At 42.9% G+C, this 22,077-nt stretch overlaps 1 protein-coding gene across 2 annotated transcripts in view; it reads left to right on the plus strand.

The window, feature by feature from the left end:
• Positions 1 to 22,077, plus strand: part of CCDC148 (coiled-coil domain containing 148) — a 169,298-nt gene that overhangs the window by 67,099 nt on the left and 80,122 nt on the right. For both annotated transcript variants that reach the window (XM_033944463.1, XM_033944464.1), the window contains one exon: positions 6,355 to 6,493. In XM_033944463.1, the coding sequence (XP_033800354.1) occupies positions 6,355 to 6,493 (139 nt within the window). The remainder of the gene's footprint in view (positions 1 to 6,354; positions 6,494 to 22,077) is intronic.

The following is a 22,077-nucleotide window of genomic DNA, read 5'->3' on the forward strand; positions in this document are numbered from 1 at the left end:
AACTTCCTTTCGTGGTAAAGGAGGTGTGATATTTAAGGATAAGAAAGACCACAAGGTAGATGTGGTCTTCAAGAGATAATTTGAAGTCTTAACCTTAGGAATTAAGGTGGCAGCAGCGACCTCTTTTGTGGCATGTGATTGCCACACGTGCCTGTCTCAGTTCCAAGCCTTGGAGGAAGACGGCCCTCAACTCATCCTTTCTGGGATAAATTATATAGTGGATGCTCTGTATGACATCATAAGAGTCACAAGCAAAGTATCAGCCTATTCTATCTCCACCCGATGGATGCTCTGGATCAGATAGTGCAAATTCACCAAATAGGGGGTCTAAAGGATAACTTCTAAATACCTCTATTCAACGATCTTTCTTTTGCACAGAAAGTGCTTTAAATTCTCAGTGGTTTAATTTTTAAATTCATTTATTCTAAACATATAAACTATCACCTAAAACATAGAACTAATCCCCATGATTAATACTTCCTTGCAAGTAACTTAACAAATGTTGAAGACAAGTGGCACAACAGCAACAGTGTCCTCCGAAGAAGGCTTGATTAGCTGAAACGCTCTGAATGGAGTGGGAGCATCGGGCAGTTCATGGTCCCCCAACGTTGGCTTTGGATGGAAAGCCATTAAGATAAGTGTTGTTGCTCTTGTACAAAGCATATTTTAAAACAATATATGATTAAGGTAGTTAAATAAAATAAAGCAATAGAAAATTGTACTCCCTATTTAGTAAGTTAAAGTTTTAAATAAATTGGTTTACAAATATTCAGACTAATAAATAATTAAATTTCAGGGTAGGAAGGAGGTTTGTGAAGTAAATGATTGCATCACATGCATTCAGAATGAAGACTTGAAATAACATCTAAGTTATAAGAGGTCTCTTTACTGAGAATTATGCATATTTATGATACTTCAACCTCATTATTAATCATGGGGATTAGTTCTATGTTTTAGGTGATAGTTTATATGTTTAGAATAAATGAATTTAAAAATTAAACCACTGAGAATTTAAAGCACTTTCTGTGCAAAAGAAAGATCGTTGAATAGAGGTATTTAGAAGTTATCCTTTAGACCCCCTATTTGGTGAATTTGCATACATTTAAGTGTGGGTTGGATAAATTATAAACTGATCCGTAAATGTAGTCTGGATCAGATAGTGGGCAGGAGATTTGGCTTCTAAGGCCATACTTGGCAGGTTTCCCTTTCAGGGCCAGATGCTATTTTGAAAGGGGCTGGATGACTTGATGGCCAGTATTATGGACCATTGCCCTAAGGCAGGGATGTCAAAGTCCCTCCTCGAGGGCCGCAATCCAGTCGGGTTTTCAGGATTTCCCCAATGAATATGCATGAGATCTATTAGCTTACAATGAAAGCAGTGCATGCAAATAGATCTCATGCATATTCATTGGGGAAATACCGAAAACCCGACTGTATTTCAGCCCTCGAAGAGGGACTTTGACACCCCTGCCCTAAGGTCTTGCCAGACACAGTGGCGTACCTAGGGTATGTGATACCTGAAGCTGATCATTTTTTAACACCCCCCCATATAAAAAAAATATTTTTGGTAATTTTATTTATTTAGTTAGTTTTATATTCCATCCTCCCCAGAGAGCTCAAAACTGGTTACAGCTTAACATTCACAGTGTTACAATATAACATTACCTTCCCATGGATCCATCACTTCTTCTCTCCCCTCACCATGGTTCAACATTTCTCCCTCTTTTTTCTATTCTTCCCTACCCCCTTGAAGCTGAATAAGATGAAAGGAATAAAAGAGATGCTGCATCTCTCTCCCTTCCAACCCCAGACGTAACATTTCTCCTTCCCTCCCTTCCATTCCAAGGCCCAAATTTTCTCCATTTCCCTTCCCAGCTGCCCTCCCCTCTCTCTTCCTCCCTCCCTGGTCCACCATCTTCCACTTTCTCTTCCCAAATACCCTACCCTCCAATCCTATATCTTTCCCTCACTCCCCCAAATCCACCATCACTCCCTTTCTCTTCCCAACTGTCCTTCCTTCAAGTGGCTCTTTCGCCCTCCCTCCACACCACCCCACATCCAACTTATCTCCTTTTCTTTTGTTTCCCTCCAGACCTTTGCCCACCATTTTTCTAAATCTGCTGTTTCTGGGCTGTTTCTGGGTTCTTCACCTTCATGTCACCTCCCCCACCCCCAATCTGGAACTTCATTTAAACCCCTCCCCTGTTCTACTAACAGAAAAAAAGCTAGCTGGTTCAGAGGGCTTCTTTGGCTGGCATGCCTTGCCTTTCCCCTTCTTTTGGTGCTGGTCCAATGTCACCCTGTCTTCCCCATCTGGCTGACAAACTGACCAAAGCACTGCCCGCAGCCTCCTCCACACACTCCTTCCACCGCGCTCCATCCCCAATGACACAACCTCCTATTTCCTCTTGGGCTCCGACCGCGGCAGAAAGAAAGCATGGAGGAGTCTGCTGGCAGCTGTTGGTCAGTTTGTCAGCAGGACAGTGAAGACAGGGTGATGGCTGGCCGATGCTGAAAGAAAAGGAAAGACATGCTGACCCACAGGTCCCCAGAGCCGTGGGGCCCTAACACCAGTCCTGCTTCCATCCCCCTGTGCAGTACCTCCAGACCCGACCAACCCACCCCCGTGAGATTTTTTGTGGCCTGCTCCACAAGGGCTTTTTTCTGCCACGTAATCAGTCTTCAGTGACGTGGCAGAGAGAAGGCCCCGGCAGGCTACAAGAAATAGAGCGTTCTTTCATTGTTGGCAGCCTTAACTCACTGCTTTGCTGACATCAGGCCTTCCTCCTGCTTCCACAAAGGTAGGACCCGGCAGAGAGGAAGGCCCAACACTGGCAGAGCAGTGAAGTTCCTGGACCATGACACCGATCCCAGGAGCACCCCCTTATGGTCTGCACCTGGGGCAGACTGCCCCCCTCCCTCTTAGGTATGCCACTAGCCAGACAGCAGACCCTCAGGTGGCTCAGGGTTTGGGATGCAGGAATTTTTGAGGCTCTTAAAGATTCCATTTTTATACTGGCAGCCAAGTAATGTAGAGGTCCTTTCATGGATCAAGACATCTACAAGCAAGGGCTGAAGGCAGCAAGTCTCTGGGTCTTGCTTCTCTCTATTCTCCAAGAAAGCATAATGAGGTCAGGTCAGTGGTCACTCCCTAGATGAGGGTCAGGCTGTTGGCTTACTGGTCAGTCTGGAACAGATAGGTGCAGATCACTGGGTCCTGGAGGTTGTTCAGGAAAGCTACAAAATCAAGTTTTGTGCCTCCCTCTCGGACTTTTTGAAGATTTCCCAGCTATCTGGAGAGAGCCCTCAGAGCCATAGACCCAATTCCAGATGAAGAATCAGGCTCGGGCAGATACTCCATATATTTCATATTGCCAAAGAAAGGCTCAGATGACTGGAAGCCAATTCTGGATCTCAAGTTGGTCAATGCTGTGCTGAAAGTGCCAAGCTTCCGCATGAAGACCATTTGATCATAGCAGCAATGTCACCAGGGGAATTTCTTGCCTCCCTTGAATTGACAGAAGCATATCTCCACATTTCCATTTTTCCAGCTCACAGGAAGCATTTCCAATTCTCTGTTCTCCCCTTTGGCCTAGCAACGGCGCCTCACACATTTATCAAGGTGATAGCAGCACACCTCCACAAGGAAGGGATCCAAGTGCATCCATATTTATGTGATAGGCTAATCAGGCCCCGTCCAAGGAAAAGGATGAACTGGCAGTCTCGAGAGTGGTCCAGTTTAAGAACTTGGGATGGATCGTCAACTTCAAGAAGAGTCATTTGGAACTGATCCAGCACCTGGCGTACCTGGGAGTTCTGTCTTCCATAGGCCATGCAAACAGAAGCAGATATCAGACCTTCTACTGAGGCTAGCTCCTATGGCATGGCATTATCTGCAAGCGGAACTTGAAAAGGATTTGTTTGTCAGATTACATGTTTCTGAGCTCGAGGGGGAAGGGGGAGGAAAGTGTCTCTGGCCTCTCATCCAGATGTCACCAAATTCCTTAAGGGGACTCTCAGGTTGCAAAGTCTCAATAGGGCTCTGTATGAGTCCTTACAGGAGACTTCCCTTCTAGATCTTACGGTTAAGATGGTATTCCTGGTAGTGATTTTGTCAGCAAGACAGATCTCTGAATTGCAAGCTGTTTCCTCCAGGGAGCCGTTCCTAAAGATTACGGAAGCAGGACTTTTCTTACACAGTTCCATCTTTCTTACTGAAAGTAGCCTCTGCCTTCCATGTCAATCAGGAAGTCCATATGCCCACCTTTCAGCCTATGGGATCGAAGGGAAAGGACAAAATATTGCATTTGCTAGACATCAAGAGAGTGCTTCTTCGTTATCCGAAGCTACCAATGTTATCCGAAGCTTTCAAGTCTCTGATCACTTTTTTGTTCTGACCAGTCAAGCTGTGGTAAGCAGCCGCTGATCACATTGAAAGCCCACTCTACCAGAGGTGTTGCTATCTCATGGGTGGAGACCCAGGCAGTCTCTCCCGAGGAGATTTGTATAGCAGCTACATGGTCTACTCTTCATACCTTTACCAGGTTCTATAGAGTGGATGTGGCAGCCAGGAAGGATGCCACTTTTGGGTCAGTAGTTCCACCCTAGACTCAGGGTACTGGTTTGGTACATCCCTAGCTTTCAGGACTACTAGACATATAAAAAAGATTAGGTTCTTACCTCGATAATCTTCTTTCATAGAAACATAGAAACAGACGGCAGATAAGGGCCACGGCCCATCTAGTCTGCCCACCCCAATGACCCTCCCCTACCTTTTTCTGTGAATAGGTCCCACGTGTCTATCCTATTTGGCCTTAAAATCAGGCACGCTGCTGGCCTCAATAATCTGAAGTGGAAGACTATTCCAGCAATCAACCACCCTTTCAGTGAAAAAGAATTTCCTGGTGTCCCCGTGCAGTTTCCCGCCCCTGATTTTCCACGGATGCCCACTTTCTTGTAGATATGTCTAGTAGTTCTGAAGCCTTGTAAGTGGGCTTTGCCTGCCTGTTGTCATTATATTAGTCTGTGTCTGAATTTGGAAAATTCTGTGTCTTAGCTAAGCTGAGTTAAAAATTAAAAAAAAGAAAGAGAAAGCAGGTCTGAGTTTCTGCCTTATAGCTACAAGCTCCATAAATGTTAATGCTGGTTGCCCACTGTTTTGGTATTAATTTTAATATTGTTAATTGGTATCTTTGTTACAAAGCAGAACAGAAGTGTAGTGCTGGAGTTTTCCCCATTTCCTTCCTTCCAGTTATATCCTTCATTACAGTGAGGCTTGACTGATTTTTTACAGAGGGGGGAGGAGCAGCTGGCTGGGAAGGAGGCAGAGTTGAAAAGATGACTGACATAATTCTGCAAGCAACTTGCGGGTTCAGATAGATAACCCTAGCATTCAGGACTACTAGACACATCTACAAGAAAGAAGATTATTGAGGTAAGAACCTAATCTTTCTCTGTTGATTTTCCTCACTACTTTAGAATGAGGCATTCAAGTTTCCAAAGTGCATGTAGAGGCTGTCCATTGTGGACCATCACTGGCCTTGCTATTTGGCCTTGCCAGATAGCAGTGATAATCAGCTGCGATCTGGACATTTATATATTTAGTTTAGGTCTGATGAATAGCAGGCCTTCATTAAAGAGAGAATACCAACCCAATGATTGCACTATCCATATTTTTAGCACTGCTACCTATATGGAAAGTGGTACTGAATGTATGTATTAATTTAAGCTGCTGGTGCTTAAATTCATATAGTCACTCTGGTGGCTGAAAATCAAGCCCAAAGTTAATTATATTCTAATTCACACAAACAGTACCTTTTCATATTTTCTAGATGTTACTAGACAGTAATGCAGCTCATTTCCAAAGATTTCAACAAAGATATCTTTATTTAAAAAAAGAAACCTGTCTGAATTTGCTTCTGCCATCATCTCTCTATTCTGTAGCTTATAAGGCCACGTGATGTTTCTTTCATGTGCTTGTTTCTTCATTTACAATTCTTCTTGGTCCTTGCATTTCATCTGCCAGGTACTTGTGACCTGGATTGGACAATGTGGAAACAGGATATTGGGCTAGATGGTTTGACCCAGTATGGCTATATTCTTATGTTCTTATCTTATACCCTAAATATGAACTCAGCTGAGCTCATACAATTCATTTCCCCATCATTCTTAATAGAGACTATATCATGTGACACTCATTTTTCTTCTGCCTCCAGTACACTCTTCACTTACAACAGGCAAACATCACACCCTTCTTGGCATAACCACACTGAAGCATGTGCATGTATTGCAAGCCATCTTCACATTAGGTACTTTTATGACAAAGTAGTTACTTTATTTTATTTATTTTTATAGGAACTTTGAATGGACTGAAGAAGATAAATGGATATACCAGATTATTACGGATCAATATCCAACTGACCTCCAGAACAGGAGGACTCTTTACTTGGATATGCTACTGAGGCACTTACCTCACAAATCCAGATTTGACCTGGTTAGTCCCAACACAAAATCTAGCTGTGTGAAAGAAGTAGCTCCAAAGGAGGGAGAGGGAAGAGGGCATTCCTTGGGTGCAATTTTTCTTTGACTAGGCAACAGTGATAGCACTGTCCAGGCAAAGTTAGCCAAGTAAATAAGGCCACACAAACAGAAGACATAACCCCCCCCCCCCCCGCCCTTTTACAAAAGCTCAGAAGAGATTTATAGTTCCGGCCAGTTCACTGAATGCTCTGCTCCAACGCTCATAGAAACTCTTTGACTGTTTGAGCAGCGCAGAGCATTCAGTGTGCCAGCCGGCACAAAAAACCTCTTCCGCGCTTTTGTAAAAGGGGGGAAAATTATTCGGATATATTTAGCAGATACCATCACTGAATAAATTCTGCTGAATAACTGGATAACTTTATCCAGATAAATTTGTTGGCAACTTGCTAGATATGTCCCTCGAAGCAATAGTCCAATTTTGAATAATATAGACTAAAAGCCACATTTTTTATTTAAAGATGGGTTAAAAAAAGAAACCAACCAAAATTTTAGGTAAGTTTAACAAGTTTCCCTATGAAGGGAAATTATATTTTTAATTTTCGTTTCATCTAAAATTGAGAACCAGCCCATGCTTCACTTTTTCCTTTAAGTTTATCAAGTTCCTTACAGCTTCGCGGTTAACAAGTACAATGTAATGTACATCCCAATTTGGTACAATCTATGGCTGCTTTCTAAGAGTTAACTCAGTAATCATAACATTGTGAATTTTGATCTACTATGCTTAAGCAGGAATAAGGTGTTACAGAAAGGTCTTAAAGACATCAGTTCAGCACTGAGAAACAGACAGTCAGGAAACAAAGATTCTCTGTCTGCCTGGTTACAAAAACATACCTCTTTATATATAGTGAAAACTGAGAAGTAAAAACTGTTCTTCATGGAAGTCTGTACATACAAGGAATTTGTCACATACACAGTACAAAAGTTACAGCTAAACAAAACCACTTCTCTCATGCACAGAGAGAGACATATTCTACAAATGGCGCAATAAGTTAGACGGTGGTAGGCACCTAACTTAGGGCTCCTTTTACTAAGCTGCGCTAGCGGTTTTAGCGCGCGCTTAGCGTGCACTACAATGCCCCGCGCGCTAGATGCTAACGCCTCCATTGAGCTGGCGTTAGTTTTTCCACGTAGCACAGGGGTTAGCGCGCGCTAATCATGCTACCGCAGCTTAGTAAAAGGAGCCCTTAATTGTTTTAATAGGCTTTAATCAGCACGGTAATTGACCATGTTTAAAAATGATTGAAACTCATTAAAAAAGTAGGCGCCAGGAGACATCTACAGTGTAGACGCTGGAATCGCATCTACCACAGGACGCCTAACAACGATTTAGGCATGCCAGTGGTCCGAGCAGGTCATATAAAAATCAACAAGTTGATATGGTTTAACCACCGATAATACAACGACCCTGAAGAAAGCTCTTGAAACGTGTCGGAAGGGGTAATATCCACTTGCTGCAACATGAGATAAATTCTAAACTTAAATTTTAAAACCTTACTATGAACATGAGATAAGCATTTTAAATAAGGATTATTAAATTTAAAACAAAGGAACCTGTGAGGATTTAAGCCGATGTGTATTATGCTACCACACAGCACTGTAATCTGAGGTTCGAAGAGTCACTAGTCCTATACTCTGCAGACTTTACCATTGAAACACTTTAACTTGATGTGAGGTATGCTGTGTAATGTTGGCCTACATTACAGGCGTCTAAGTTTTTTCTTAGGCATCATTAGCCATGATTCTGTTAGCGCCTAAGTGTGATTGACATGTAGCCGGCATCCATTTTTATTTATGCCGCTCAATTAGGCACTATTTACAGAATCCAGCCCAGAATGTTCATTTCTTCCCCTGATTCTGCACAGAGGGAAGAAAAGTGATATTTTACACAAGCAAACTTTGTTTTTAAGGTTACACTATAGTCTGACTCTAGCATGAACTGGTAACAAGCAGTTCCATCCATCTAAATCGTATCTGAATGTTGCTAATTTATATGGTGTTCCACCCACACTTTCACATGCACAGGCCTCAATCAATTCACATTTGATTTCCTTCTCATATGATAATTTTGCTTAACATCTTCATCCTTGGGGGCATGAATATGAAATTGAGTCATAGTAATTAGTATTAAATCATATAAATTCCTGAATCTTTTTTCAAAATGTGTGTTACATTACTGATATATGATAGAAACATAGAAACATAGAAGATGATGGCAGAAAAGGGCTACAGCCCATCAAGTCTGCCCGCTCTGCTTACCCACCCCCTGTCTATGCCCTAATGACCCAATTTCCTTATCTTGACCCTCGTAGGGATCCCACATGGGTATCCCATTTATTCTTAAAGTCTGGCACGCTGTCTGCCTCGATCACCTGCACTGGAAGCTTGTTCCAATGATCAACCACTCTCTCTGTGAAGAAATACTTTCTGGTGTCGCCATGAAATTTTCTGCCCCTGAGTTTGAGCGGGTGCCCTCTTGTGGCCGAGGGTCCCTTGAGAAATAAAATATCATCTTCCACTTCGACACGTCCCGTGAGGCACTTAAATGTTTCGATCATGTCTCCCCTTTTCCTACGTTCCTCAAGAGTGTAGAGCTGCAATTTGTTCAGTCTTTCTTCGTACGAGAGACCCTTGAGCCCCGAGATCATCCTGGTGGCTGTCCGTTGAACCGATTCAATTCTGCGCACATCTTTACTGTAATGTGGCCTCCAGAATTGCACACAGTACTCCAGATGAGGTCTCACCATGGCCCTGTACAACGGCATTATGACTTCAGGCTTTCGGCTGACGAAACTTCTATTGATACAACCCAATATCTGCCTTGCCTTAGATGAAGCCTTCTCCACTTGATTGGCAGTTTTCATGTCTGCACTGATGATTACTCCTAAATCTTGTTCTGCTGAAGTCCTAGTTAAAGTTTCTCCGTTCAAGAAGTACGTCCTGCATGGATTTCCGCTTCCGAGGTGCATGACCTTACATTTCTTAGCATTGAAGCCTAGCTGCCAGGTTGAGGACCAACTTTCCAATGTAAGCAGGTCCTGCGCCATATAATTCTGTAAACTGCATTCACTTACTATATTACATAGTTTGGCGTCATCGGCGAATAGTGTTATTTTACCTTGAAGCCCTTGAGTCAGATCCCCTATGAATATGTTGAAAAGGAGTGGACCCAGGACCGAGCCCTGTGGCACTCCACTGGTCACCTCCGATGTTTTAGAGAGGGTACCATTAACCACCACCCTCTGAAGTCTGCCACTCAGCCAATCATTGACCCATGCAGTTAGTGTCTCTCCTAACCCCATCGATTCCATCTTGCTTAGCAGCCTGCAGTGTGGGACACTGTCAAAAACTTTCCTGAAGTCCAGGTACACGACATCCAAAGACTCTCCCAAGTCCAACTTTCTTGTTACCCAGTCAAAGAAACTGATGAGATTGGATTGGCAGGACCTACCCTTGGTGAATCCATGCTGACTGGGATCCCGAAGATTCCCTTCATTCAAGATCGTGTCCAATTTGCTTTTAATTAGCGTTTCCATGAGTTTGCACACTATTGATATGAGACTCACCGGTCTATAATTCGCAGCCTCTGCCCTGCAACCCTTTTTATGCAGAGGAACGACATTAGCTAATTTCCAGTCCAGGGGAACTTTCCCCTTACTTAGGGAGAGATTGAATAGCTCAGCCAACGGTTTCGCCAGGACATCGCTCAATTCTCTGAGCATTCTTGGGTGCAAATTGTCTGGTCCCATGGCTTTGTTCACCTTGAGTCTTGCCAGTTCACTGTAAACTTCACCTGGTGTGAACTCAAAATTCTGAAACGGGTCTTCTGTGCTTTGAGCAGAAGTATTCATTCAGATAGTTCCTGTAAACTAGGGCTTCCCAAACCTGTCCTGGATACCTAGTATCCTGTTGATTTGTCAGGATATCCTGACAAATAAGTATGCATGAATTAAATCTGCATATACTGATTTTTTAATACATGCAAATTTTCCTAATGCATATTCATTGTGGATATCCTGAAAACCATACCGGTTGTAGAGTCTCCAGGATAGGTTTCAGAAAATCGGCTAGAAACCAAACAGTTTTAAATACGCATTGGGACAGTGGATCCAGCAAAGAATTGCTTGCATGCACAGTCAGTTTAATTGGTGGATGGGATGCATTTTAAGAACTTATGAATATGAAGAGATCCATTTTGAGTCATACTAAAAGTGTATCAAGTCCAGTAGCCCATCTCCAAAGGTAGTAGTTGACTTTACTAGTAAATGCCAGACTGCTTAAGAACATAAGAATTGCTACTGCTGGGTCAGACCAGTGGTCCATTGTGCCCAGCAGTCCGTTCATGCGGCAGCCCTTAGGTCAAAGACCAGTGCCTAACTGAAACTAGCCTTACCTGCGTACCTTCTGGTTCAGCAGGAACTTGTCTAACTTTGTCTTGAATCCCTGGAGGGTGTTTTCCCCTATAACAGCCTCTGGAAGAGCTTTCCAGTTTTCTACCACTCTCTGGGTGAAGAAGAACTTCCTTACGTTTGTATGGAATCTATCCCCTTTTAACTTTAGAGAGTGCTCTCTCATTCTCTCTACTTTGGAGAGGGTGAACAACCTGTCTTTATCTACTAAGTCTATTCCCTTCATTATCTTGAATGTTTCAATCATGTCCTCTCTCGGTCTCCTCTTTTCAAGGGAGAAGAAGCCTAGTTTATCTAATCTCTCACTGTACGGCAACTCTTCCAGCCCCTTAACCATTTTAGTCCCTCTTCTCTGGACCCTTTCGAGTAGTACTGTGTCCTTCTTCATGTACAGCGACCAGTGCTGGACGCAGTATTCCAGGTGAGGGTACCCATGGCCCGGTACAGCAGCATGATAACCTTCTCCGATCTGTTCGTGATCCCTTTCTTAATTATTCCTAGCATTCTGTTCACCCTTTTCACCGCAGCCACACATGGCGCGGACGACTTCATTGACTTGTTGACTAGTACTCCCAAGTCTCTTTCCTGGGGGGGTCTCTCCAAGTACTGCACCGGACATCCTGTATTCGTGTATAAGAATTTTGTTACCGACATGCATCACCTTACACTTATCCATGTTAAACCTCATTTTCCATGTCACAGCCCATTTCTCGAGCGAGTTTATGCCCCATTGCAGATCTTCGCAATCCTCCTGCATCTTCACTACTCTGAGTAACTTCGTATTGTCTGCAAATTTAATCACCTCATTCGTCGTGCCAATTTCCAGATAATTTCAGAATTTCTACAGACCAGTTTATAAATATGTTGAAGATCACGGGTCCAAGCACCGAATCCTGGGGCACTCCACTCATGACACTTTTCCAGTCCGAGTAATGTCCATTTACCCACCCTCTCTGTTTCCTATCCGCCAGCCAGTTTTTAATCCATGTGAGTATTTCACTCTCGATTCCATGGCTCGCAATTTTTCGAAGTAGTTGTTCATGCGGAACCTTGTCGAACATCTTCTGAAAATCCAGATATACAATGTCAACCTGGACACTCTTGTCTATCTGTATATTTACTCCCTTGAAGAAGTGCAGCAAGTTCGTCAAGCAAGATCTTCCTTTGCTGAAGCCATGCTGGCTGGTCCTCATCAGATTGTGTCCGTCAAGGTGATCAATGGTGCAGTCCTTTATCAGCGCTTCTACCATCTTTCCTGGTACTGAGTTCAGACTCACTGGTCTGTAGTTTCCCAGATCTCCCCTCGAACCTTTTTTGTAGATCGGCATAATATTCTCCACTTTCCAGTCTTTCAAAATCCTTTCCGATTTGATCGACAGATTGGCTATTAGTTGAAGCAGTTCAGCTATAGCCCCTTTCAGTTCCTTGATTACCCTCAGATGGATGTCATCCGGTCCCAGGGATTTATCGTTTTTAAGCCTATCAATCTGCCTGCATACCTCTTCTAGACTGACCGCTAACCTTGTCAGTTTCCCGTCTTTGTTTCCTGCGTATAGCCTGTCGGCTTCCAGTATGTTGTGTATATCCTGTTCGGTAAATACAGACGGAAGAAATGTGTTCAGTTTGACGGCGATAGCTTTGTCCTCCTTTAGCACTCCCTTTAGTCCACAGTCATCCAACGGCCCACTGCTTCCTTCACGGAAGTTGACGTTGAAGTTGAAGTTTTTTGCCTCCTTGGCTATTTTTTCTTCTTAGTCTCTTTTGGCCTTCTTACAGCCTTATGGCACCTGCTTTGATGTTGTTTGTGCTTTTTCCAGTTTTTGTCCGTTTTTGACCTTTTCCATTCCTTAAACGAAGTCTTCTTGGCTCTGATCGCTTCCTTCACCGTAACAGTGAGCCATGTCAGTTCCTTGTTCTTTTTCCTCTTGGATCCCTTATAGAGATAAAAGGGGACCTTCCCCGAGTTAACCTGATCAATTGGTAATAATTGTTTGTAGACCCGGGACCTTGTTTAAACCTTGTTTTAAACCCAGTTAGGTCAGATGCCTTGACCATAACCTCTGGCAACACATTCCATAGTTTAATTTCTTCTGTCAACAAGCAGGATGTAATCAGACACACAGTAGGTGATTTAATCACTCAGCATAAGGGACAGAACAGCACTCCTAAGAACTCGTGTAAAGCGCTGAAGAATCCCCCAGTTTTGTTGTTTCTGCTCTGGTAAATGGAAGTGTAACAGCTGTAGCCCGGTTACCCAAGAGTCACACAAACGCTAACAAGCAGTCTAGGGAGGTAGGAGAATAGGCTTTTATTTACACAGAATTAGGGATCTGTTTTCCTCACAGATCTCCCCACAGAAACCAACTGCTTTCCCAAAATACACTGCCCCTCTCAGTTTAGTTTAGTCCAGTGGTCTCAAACTCGCGGCCACATGCGGCCCGCCGGGTACTATTTTGAGGCCCTCGGTATGTTTATCATAATCACAAAAGTGAAATAAAACAGTTTCTTGATCATATGTCTCTTTAGCTATAAATTACAATATTATTATTAAGACTTAGCCAAAAGGAAAGATTTATAAATTGTTAAGAGTTTTACCTCATGCAAAATTGTCATTTCTTTACTAAGACATTAACTATTTTTTTCTGAGGCCCTCCAAATACCTACAAATCCAAAATGTGGCCCTGCAAAGGGTTTGAGTTTGAGACCACTGGTTTAGTCAATCCAGAGTTCTGGATGACAGTCCTTCGTGTCCAGCCAGGAGCACAGTTCATGCACCACCCCCCCCCCCCCCCCCGCCTCTGAGAGAGTTTTAAGATGCAGCCTTATTACTTAGTCCTGTGCAAGCGAAAAAAACTTCAGTTCAGCGGGTTCCTACCTCATTTAGGAATAAGTTACAGTTCTCTCCTGATCCTCCATGTCCTTCCTTCACTCTTTTGGACCTCTGTTTCTAATCCTGGATCTACATTTTGAACTCTCCTCTATTTCCTGGTTTGGCACTTTCCTCCCCTCCCCCTCTTCTGAAGCTGTTTCCCTTTCTGAGCTGTCCTTGCCTTTCTTCCAGCAGGCCAGGAGGGAAAGTGCTGGAGATTCCTCCAGGAAACCTTCTGCCTAAGGAGTAGAACTAACTCAAGGAAGGGGCAAGGTTTCATAGCCTCTGTCACAGGAAGCAAAAACAAAGCTCTCCCTATTAAATCATTTTATTACTTTGTTTTAACCAAATTTTATTTAAAGAAAGAAAAAAAGACAAATTTTCTTATTTTAGCTGTGTTTGGCTTCTCATATAACATGGTCCAGACTATGCTCAAGTTCAGGCTATGTTTGCAATTTGGAAGAAAATTTTGGTGCTTCTACATGAATAACAGATGTCTGATAAATATAGGTTCTGAGCATAATAAGACTGAATGGAAACATTATGGGAAAATGCCCTCTTGGATTCAGAAGGACCACATCTATCATTTCTATGGAAGAGAAGAAATCTGTGCTGAATCCAGTGAGTTATTCTAGTAGATCCTCTTCCACCAATGTAGCCTTCACTATTAAGAGCATTAACTTCAAAAGTCCATTCACCAAGTTACAGACCTTCCTCAACCCAGTACATATTGAATGGAGTCATTTTGACCTGAAGTTCAATCATCTCAGTATTAGTATCAGGCTGTATCTAAGCCATTTACTAAAGCACTGAAGAAGCACCATCAACTCAGTGCCAAAATTCCCTCAATGTGCAAATTTCAGCAAGCTACTACTGCACATTTTATGCCAAACCAGAAACCCTAATCAGACCACAGCAGAGAGAGGTTCATCCTTCATCTTCAGTGCAGATGGTTTAATTTTCTTCAATATTCTCCTGTGCAAAAAAGAGCAAATCTTATTCAGCTTATTTTACAGCACAGTGAACTGTGTAAATGTCTCTTCAAGTTGGCTTCTATTGTAGGGTCATATGCTTTTTAAGACCCAGAAATTTAAGAATTTCTGGAAGCAAGAAAACCTATCTCGGTTTCTACTCTTTCATCTAACCCAGTTTAAAGTCTTGCAAGTAAGGAAGTATAACAGATTTTGGTTTTAAGAAATTTCCTTGGATTTCCTTTATATTACTAGTTTGAGTCACCTGATAATTAGTATTTTCTTTGTCTTCTCCCCCTTGAATTTTCTTATTTTCCCTTAGTGTTGTCATTAATTATTCCTTATTTCTAGTGACATTGATTTGTTTAATTATAATTTTGAAGTAAGGAATTATTTCTATTTATCAAGAGTTGTCTTGATTGTATTTGAAAACTTTATAAATTAAAAAAAAGAAAATTTGTTCAACTGTTTGTCTTTGATTCCAAATGACTTGGTTTTCCAGTATTCTAGCTAGACTGCAGCTTTTTTAACAATTTGAATCAAGTCTCACCAAATTAGAGGAACTGACTGACTACCCTAGCTCTTTTGATATCTGCTTTATTGCAGAGCATCTGCAAAGCAGCTACCTACTCCTTGCTTCATAGTACCTTCACTTTGGGCTCCTTTTACTAAGGTATGCTTGCGTTTTTAGCGCACGCAGCAGATTAGCGCGCGCTAACCCTGTGCTACGTAGCTAGAACTAATGCCAGCTCAATGCTGGCGTTAGCATCTAGCACACGCTATTCCGCGCGTTAAAGCCCTAACACAGCTTAGTAAAAGGAGCTCTTTGTGTTTTGCCCAGATTAATCAATAATTACAGACATTGATTTCAAACAAATGGTACTGGCCAATCTGACTTTGTGAATTGTACAGCTCTCGCATTTATCTGAGAGGGAGTAACCCATTTGTGTGCCTGATTATGTTCTACTTACCAATGGATAAAACAAAGCTGTTTCTCTGTAACAGGTGTTCTCCACTGACAGCAGGATTAATCAGACACACAATCTCAGCTGCATCCCTGAGAGTTGATTATGAGCTTTAAAATATTTAATGAGACCGAGGGGACTGCTGTGAGTGAGAAATACTCAAAACTTTAGTTCTTACCTCTGGAAGAGCTGCTCCATTCCCAGTGCTGGTAATGACATCGCCCACTTTTGTGCTTAGTTAAACCTACTGTCTACAGAAAACACCTGCCCCTTGAGTGAAAATTTGACTTAAAACTGCTAACATTTTCATCTTCCATCCCCAAGGTCTAGCTTCTCTCCACTCTTTCTCCCCTCCAACCCCTCACAGGTCTCTGCACTTCTCATCCCTCCCTCCACCCCCTCCCTTCTTCCCAACCCCAAAGCCAAGGCTCTCTCCTCTCTTCAGGACCTGATCCTTTGATCTACCTCCAAACCCACAATTCCCCTTTCCCCCAAGGGCTTACCTAGGTATCGGGTCCAGCGCAGAGGGGGAATCTTTAGGGCAGGAGCATGGCCTTCTTATGGCAGCTCAACCCTACAATGCTCCTACCTCTCTCCACTCTGCCATCTATAGGAAGGGGCCGCCCGGGTCTACCGAGGTCTAGCGTGGATCCTCATGGCAGGAGCATGATCTTTCTCTCCTGCCTCCTCATGGCTGCCTTCTAAAATGGCTGCCCTGAGCTTTCATGGGTGCTTGTGGCATGTCCTGTAGTTCTGCAAGCCAGCCATTTTAGAAGGCAGCTGTGAGGAGGCAGGAGTGAGAGGGCCATGCTCCTGCCACGAAGACCCACGCTGGACCATCAGATACTTTGGTTGGTTTGGGGGACCATGGGAGAAGAGCCACATGTGGCTCATGAGCCGCAGGTTGCCGACCCCTATTCTAGTGGCTGCAGTGGATAAAATAGCTGCTGCGAACTCTAGTGGTAGTCTCATGGTTCTATCATGAAGAGCCAGCCTTCCATATATGGAAGTAGAGTCTGCTGGAGCAGCTAGTGGTATGAACAAGTGAGGATTGCTCCTGCCCTTGATACCCCACTGGATCATGAAGGTTAGAACTTGATCGTGGGGAGGGCTGATCATGGGGGAGCCAATCACAAGGGGAGGGCCTACTCTTGGGCGGGTGGGATGATCACTGTGGTCTAAAGAGGGATTGGAATTGTGGGGAGTGGGAGGGGGAATAAAAAACTGACAGATGCTGAATATTGGGATCCATCTAAATTTGGGTGGCTAGTTGAAGTCTGGTCAGACCCAGATATTCAGTACCGGTGCTCAGCACTGAATATCCAGGTCTAACTTAGCTGGTAATAGTCTATATTCAAAAACATGCTGACTGCCACTGGGTAAATATTCACTGGATAGAAAACCTAGGAATAACAGTTCTACATTTGCATGCATGGCCTCCATTGTATGTAAATAGATCTTATGCATATTTATTGAGGAAATCCTGAAAACCCAACTGGGTTGTGGCCTTTGAGGACAGAGGTTGCCCACATATTCTAGAGTGATAAACCTGAACTTCATTTGTAAAAATGATTCCTTTGTACTTGTGTGGATCTGGTTACATCAGGAAACATCAACAATTTTTGATTACAAAAGATACTGAATCTTTACATGTGGTATGGGTTCTGTGGAAGTTTGCTACAGCAGGCCCTGGTTTACTTAGATTTGTATGGTGTATGGGGAGGAGGGACTAAGTAGGAAGAGAAAACAAAAAGTTTAAACATTATTGTATACTCACATTTAATAACACTATTAAAGATTAGGAAAAAGTATTTCTCAAAGAATTTGCTTTTCTCAATTGAATTCTCTAAAAACTTCCATGTTAATACTAGTGCTTTAAGAAACCTGCACTCTAAAGAGTCTGCAGTAAAAAGGGCTACCTATCAATCTTAAAGCCAGAGCTGCATGACAACTTTTAAAATGGAACATCATCATTATTATTATTCAGTTGCAGTTGGGTTCACTAAGGCATAGGAAGAATAGAGTACTTGATCAGATTTATAGACCAAATCAGTGACAGAAGTGGATTACTATTTGAGTCTCAGAAACTTTTGCTATAGTGTTGCTATGTGCTAATTAAACTATACCTCTTTCCCTGTAAATAAATATCAACATTGTGGAGCATAACTACATTTATTTATTTATTTATTCAATTTTCTATAAGGTTCTCCCAAGGGTGCTCAGAATGGTTTATATTAATTTATTACCTGTCTGTCCTGGCGGGCTCACAATCTATCTAATATACCTTTGGCGATGGGAGGATTAAGTGACTTGCCCAGGGTTACAAGGAGCAGTATGGGTTTGAACCCACAACCTTAGAGTGCTGAGTCAGTAGCTTTGACCACTGTGCCACACTCTCCCCCCCAGATTGATACACAGATTGTTTTAATGCAGACTGTAAACATTGTAACTCAGGATTTAAAAGCCAGCCTAAAAACTTAAGAGCCAACAACTAAGACATCGCCCCTTCTCTGTTTCTATCGGAGCTGAAGAACAAGGTCAGGAAGGGGTAGAAAGCAAGAGATCCTCTCAGATGTTTACCATAGGACCAATTTTACTAAACCTTCTTCATATTCTGTGTCTAAGGGAAAAGAAAGTGTAGTAAATCAGGCCTTTGATATATCAATACAGTTTTGGACTTTGAACTGATAACCTTGATCAAGAGAACCTAAATTCTCACAAGAGAGTCCACTTAAAATATTTTTAAGTGTTTGCTTGCTGCCATTCTTGGAGATTTGTAATGCTGAGTGGTCAGGGCCTTCTAGGAATTCAGTAAACATCCAAAATGTTCAGCTCCTAATGTAAGACTTGCCATAGTCTCTTGAGCCCCATGTATGTCTCTGGTACTCAAACTGCAACTCATGAATGTTTTTTTTTCCTTAGCTGGCAGCCAGTAGAAATGATAATTAGTATTAATAGTAGGAAGGAGTGGCCTAGTGGTTAGAGCTACAACCTTAGCACCCTGAGGTTGTGGGTTCAAACCCTGTGCTGCTCCTTGTTACCCAGGGCAAGTCACTCAATCCTCCATTGCCCCAGGTACGTTAGATCAGAGATCTCAAAGTCCCTCCTTGAGGGCCGCAATCCAGTCGGGTTTTCAAGATTTCCCCAATGAATATGCATTGAAAGCAGTGCATGCACATAGATCTCTTGCATATTCATTGGGGAAATCCTGAAAACCCGACTGGATTGCGGCCCTCAAGGAGGGACTTTGAGATCCCTGCGTTAGATAGATTGTGAGCCCAAAGACAGATAGGGAAAATGCTTAAGTACCTGATTATAAACTGCTTAGATAATCTTGATAGGCGGTATATAAATGCCATTAAAAATAAATAGTACTGTCTGCTTCCTAAGCCAGTACTTCTCAACCTAGCAAGTCAGGTTTTCGGGTTATCCACAATGAGTATGCATGAGATAGACCTACACGGGTTCACCCAGGGTAGATCCTGCCAATCTAATCTGATTAGCTTTTTTGACTGGGTTACTAGACAACTGGACGCCAGAGAGTCACTGGACGTGGCATATTTGGACTTCAGTAAAGCATTTGATAGCGTCCCTCATCGAAGATTACTGAACAAGCTGAAATCGATAGGATTAGGAGACACTCTAACTACATGGGTTGGGGATTGGCTGAGCGGTAGACTTCAGAAGGTGGTGGTGAACGGTACCCCATCCGAAGCATCGGACGTGATCAGTGGAGTGCCGCAGGGCTCGGTCCTGGGCCCGATTCTATTTAACTTATTCATAAGAGATATGACGCAAGGACTTAGAGGAAGGGTATCACTGTTCGCCAACGACACCAAACTTTGCAACATAGTAGGCAAAAGCTTATTACCTGATAATATGGCACACGACCTACTGTTGCTGGAACAATGGTCAACTACTTGGCAGCTAGGCTTCAATGCTAAAAAATGCAAGATAATGCACCTGGGTAAGAGAAACCCGCGTAGAACTTATGTACTAAATGGTGAGACCTTGGTTAGGACCACGGCGGAACGCGACCTAGAGGTGATCATTAGTGAGGACATGAAGGTTGCCAATCAAGTGGAGAAGGCTTCCTCCAGGGCAAGACAAATGATGGGGTGTATCCACAGAGGTTTCGTCAGCAGGAGACCTGAAGTTATGATGCCGTTGTACAGAGCCATGGTGAGGCCTCACTTGGAGTACTGTGTTCAGTTTTGGAGACCACACTACCGAAAGGACATGCTGAGGATCGAGTCGGTTCAGCGAACGGCCACCAGGATGGTCTTGGGGATCAAGGATCTCACGTATGAAGAAAGATTAAAAAAATTGCGGTTGTACTCACTTGAGGAAAGAAGAGAACGGGGAGATATGATTGAAACATATAAGTACATCACGGGACACATCGAGTCAGAAGATGATATCTTCTGGCTCATGGGACCCTCGACCACCAGAGGGCATCCGCTGAAGATCAGGGGAGGGAAGTTTCATGGCAACTCCAGGAAGTACTTCTTCACCGAAAGAGTAGTGGATCATTGGAACAGACTCCCACTCCAGGTGATAAAGGCCAGCAGCATTACGGATTTTAAGAGAAAATGGGATACTCACGTGGGATCTTTAAGGGAGTAAATTCAGGGGAGGGGATACTTGGAATGGGCAGACTTGGTGGGCTATAGCCCTTTTCTGCTGCTTTTTTCTATGTTTCTATGTTTCTACATGCACTATCTTCTTGATATGCAAATCTATCTCATGCATATTCATCTTATTTATCCTGAAAGCCTGACTGGCTGGGTGTGTCCTAAGAATGGGATTGAGAAGCACTGTCCTAAGCTTGCAGCTCCTGCGTACTGTAATTTTCCTCCTCCTTGGCAGCCAACTACAATTTCTACTTGGAGGAGGATTTGTAATGTAGGTGCTATGAGCGCCAGAGATGCCTGTCACTTCTGCACTCATGCCCTTAAAGGAGCCAAACTCAGGAGTTTACTCAGCCACTTCTAGTGCTTATTTGCTTACACCACAGCCTTCCAAGGAGACTGAGGGAGCCTTTGCCTCATTCTGGAGCTGTAACTGGTAGGAAAGAGCTTTAAAGTTAAATCAATTGGGGTGGTAAAGCAGGGGATGATGGAGAGAGGAAGGAGGGAAAAAGGAAGATTATGGAAAGAGTGCAGACAGGTGACATTTAAAGTGAGCAAGTGCAAAGTGATGCACATAGGGAAGATGAATTCAAACCATAGCTGCTGACTAACAAATTGATTCTGGAAGAGATCAAGCTGTCTATGTCACTCGAAGCCCAAATGATGAAGTTACGACTGTCTTATTTTGGTCACACTGTCAGAAGAGAAAGATCACTGGAGAAGGATATCATGTTTGGGAAGATCAAAGGCTTCAGGTGAAGATGCCTGGACACGTTGAAAACAATCATGGGGATGACGCTGGAGGATCTTGTTGAACTAGCACAAAACCAATTTCTTTTTAGATCTGTAATTCATCAAGTGGTTAGGACTCGAACACAAGATAATGGCACCTAATTATCTAGACAGGACACCATCACCATTTTCCAGATTTATGTGCATAAGGGGCATGTAAATGAGGGTGCCTAGATTACAGAATTGTCCTTTTGTGGCCAATCGTCATACGATTTGTCAATGATAATGAGCATTTAGCAACCCCCTGTTTCTTTGTACATGATTTATTAGTCAGGCCCAGATTCTGTATAGTGCTAACAAAATAGTGCATACAAATTGGTATGCATTACCGATTTGCATGTACAACATAATTGCTTCCAGATAACAGAGAAAGGGGATCCAATAGTACAACCAAAAAACAATGACACCCACAGAGGTGAAACTGCCTCCAGAACTGGAATAAAAATTGTACTTTATTGCATGAAATTGATGTATGACCCAACACTGACAGTGTTTCGGCTCTTGCCTTCCTCAGGGGTCTTTTCTGTCTGTAAAATAATGAATCCAAATGTAGTGCAAAATCCCATACAATGCGTGTGCTTCTTGCTCAGTTCTGGAAGGAGTTTCAACATAATTGCTTAACATATGCTAATCAGCATTGATATTTGGCAATTAATAAGTATTCCAGTGCAATAGGTGAGACAGTCTAAACAGCTGGGTTATTTCCCCATACCCACATGCTGCAGAAGGAATCCACTATGGATTTTTCACTCTGCCTCTGGTGTACTTCACAGTGCAGTTTAGCACCCTCTACAGTTTTTCCTTCTACATGCATGACTGTAATTGTGTGTATTCTGCTCTACCCATTTTATTATTTTAAATTCCATATAATGTCATTCCCTTTCCATGTAATTTTGTGTTTAC

This window comes from Geotrypetes seraphini, chromosome 5, assembly GCF_902459505.1.
Source record: "Geotrypetes seraphini chromosome 5, aGeoSer1.1, whole genome shotgun sequence".
NCBI classification, from domain to species: Eukaryota; Metazoa; Chordata; class Amphibia; order Gymnophiona; family Dermophiidae; genus Geotrypetes; species Geotrypetes seraphini.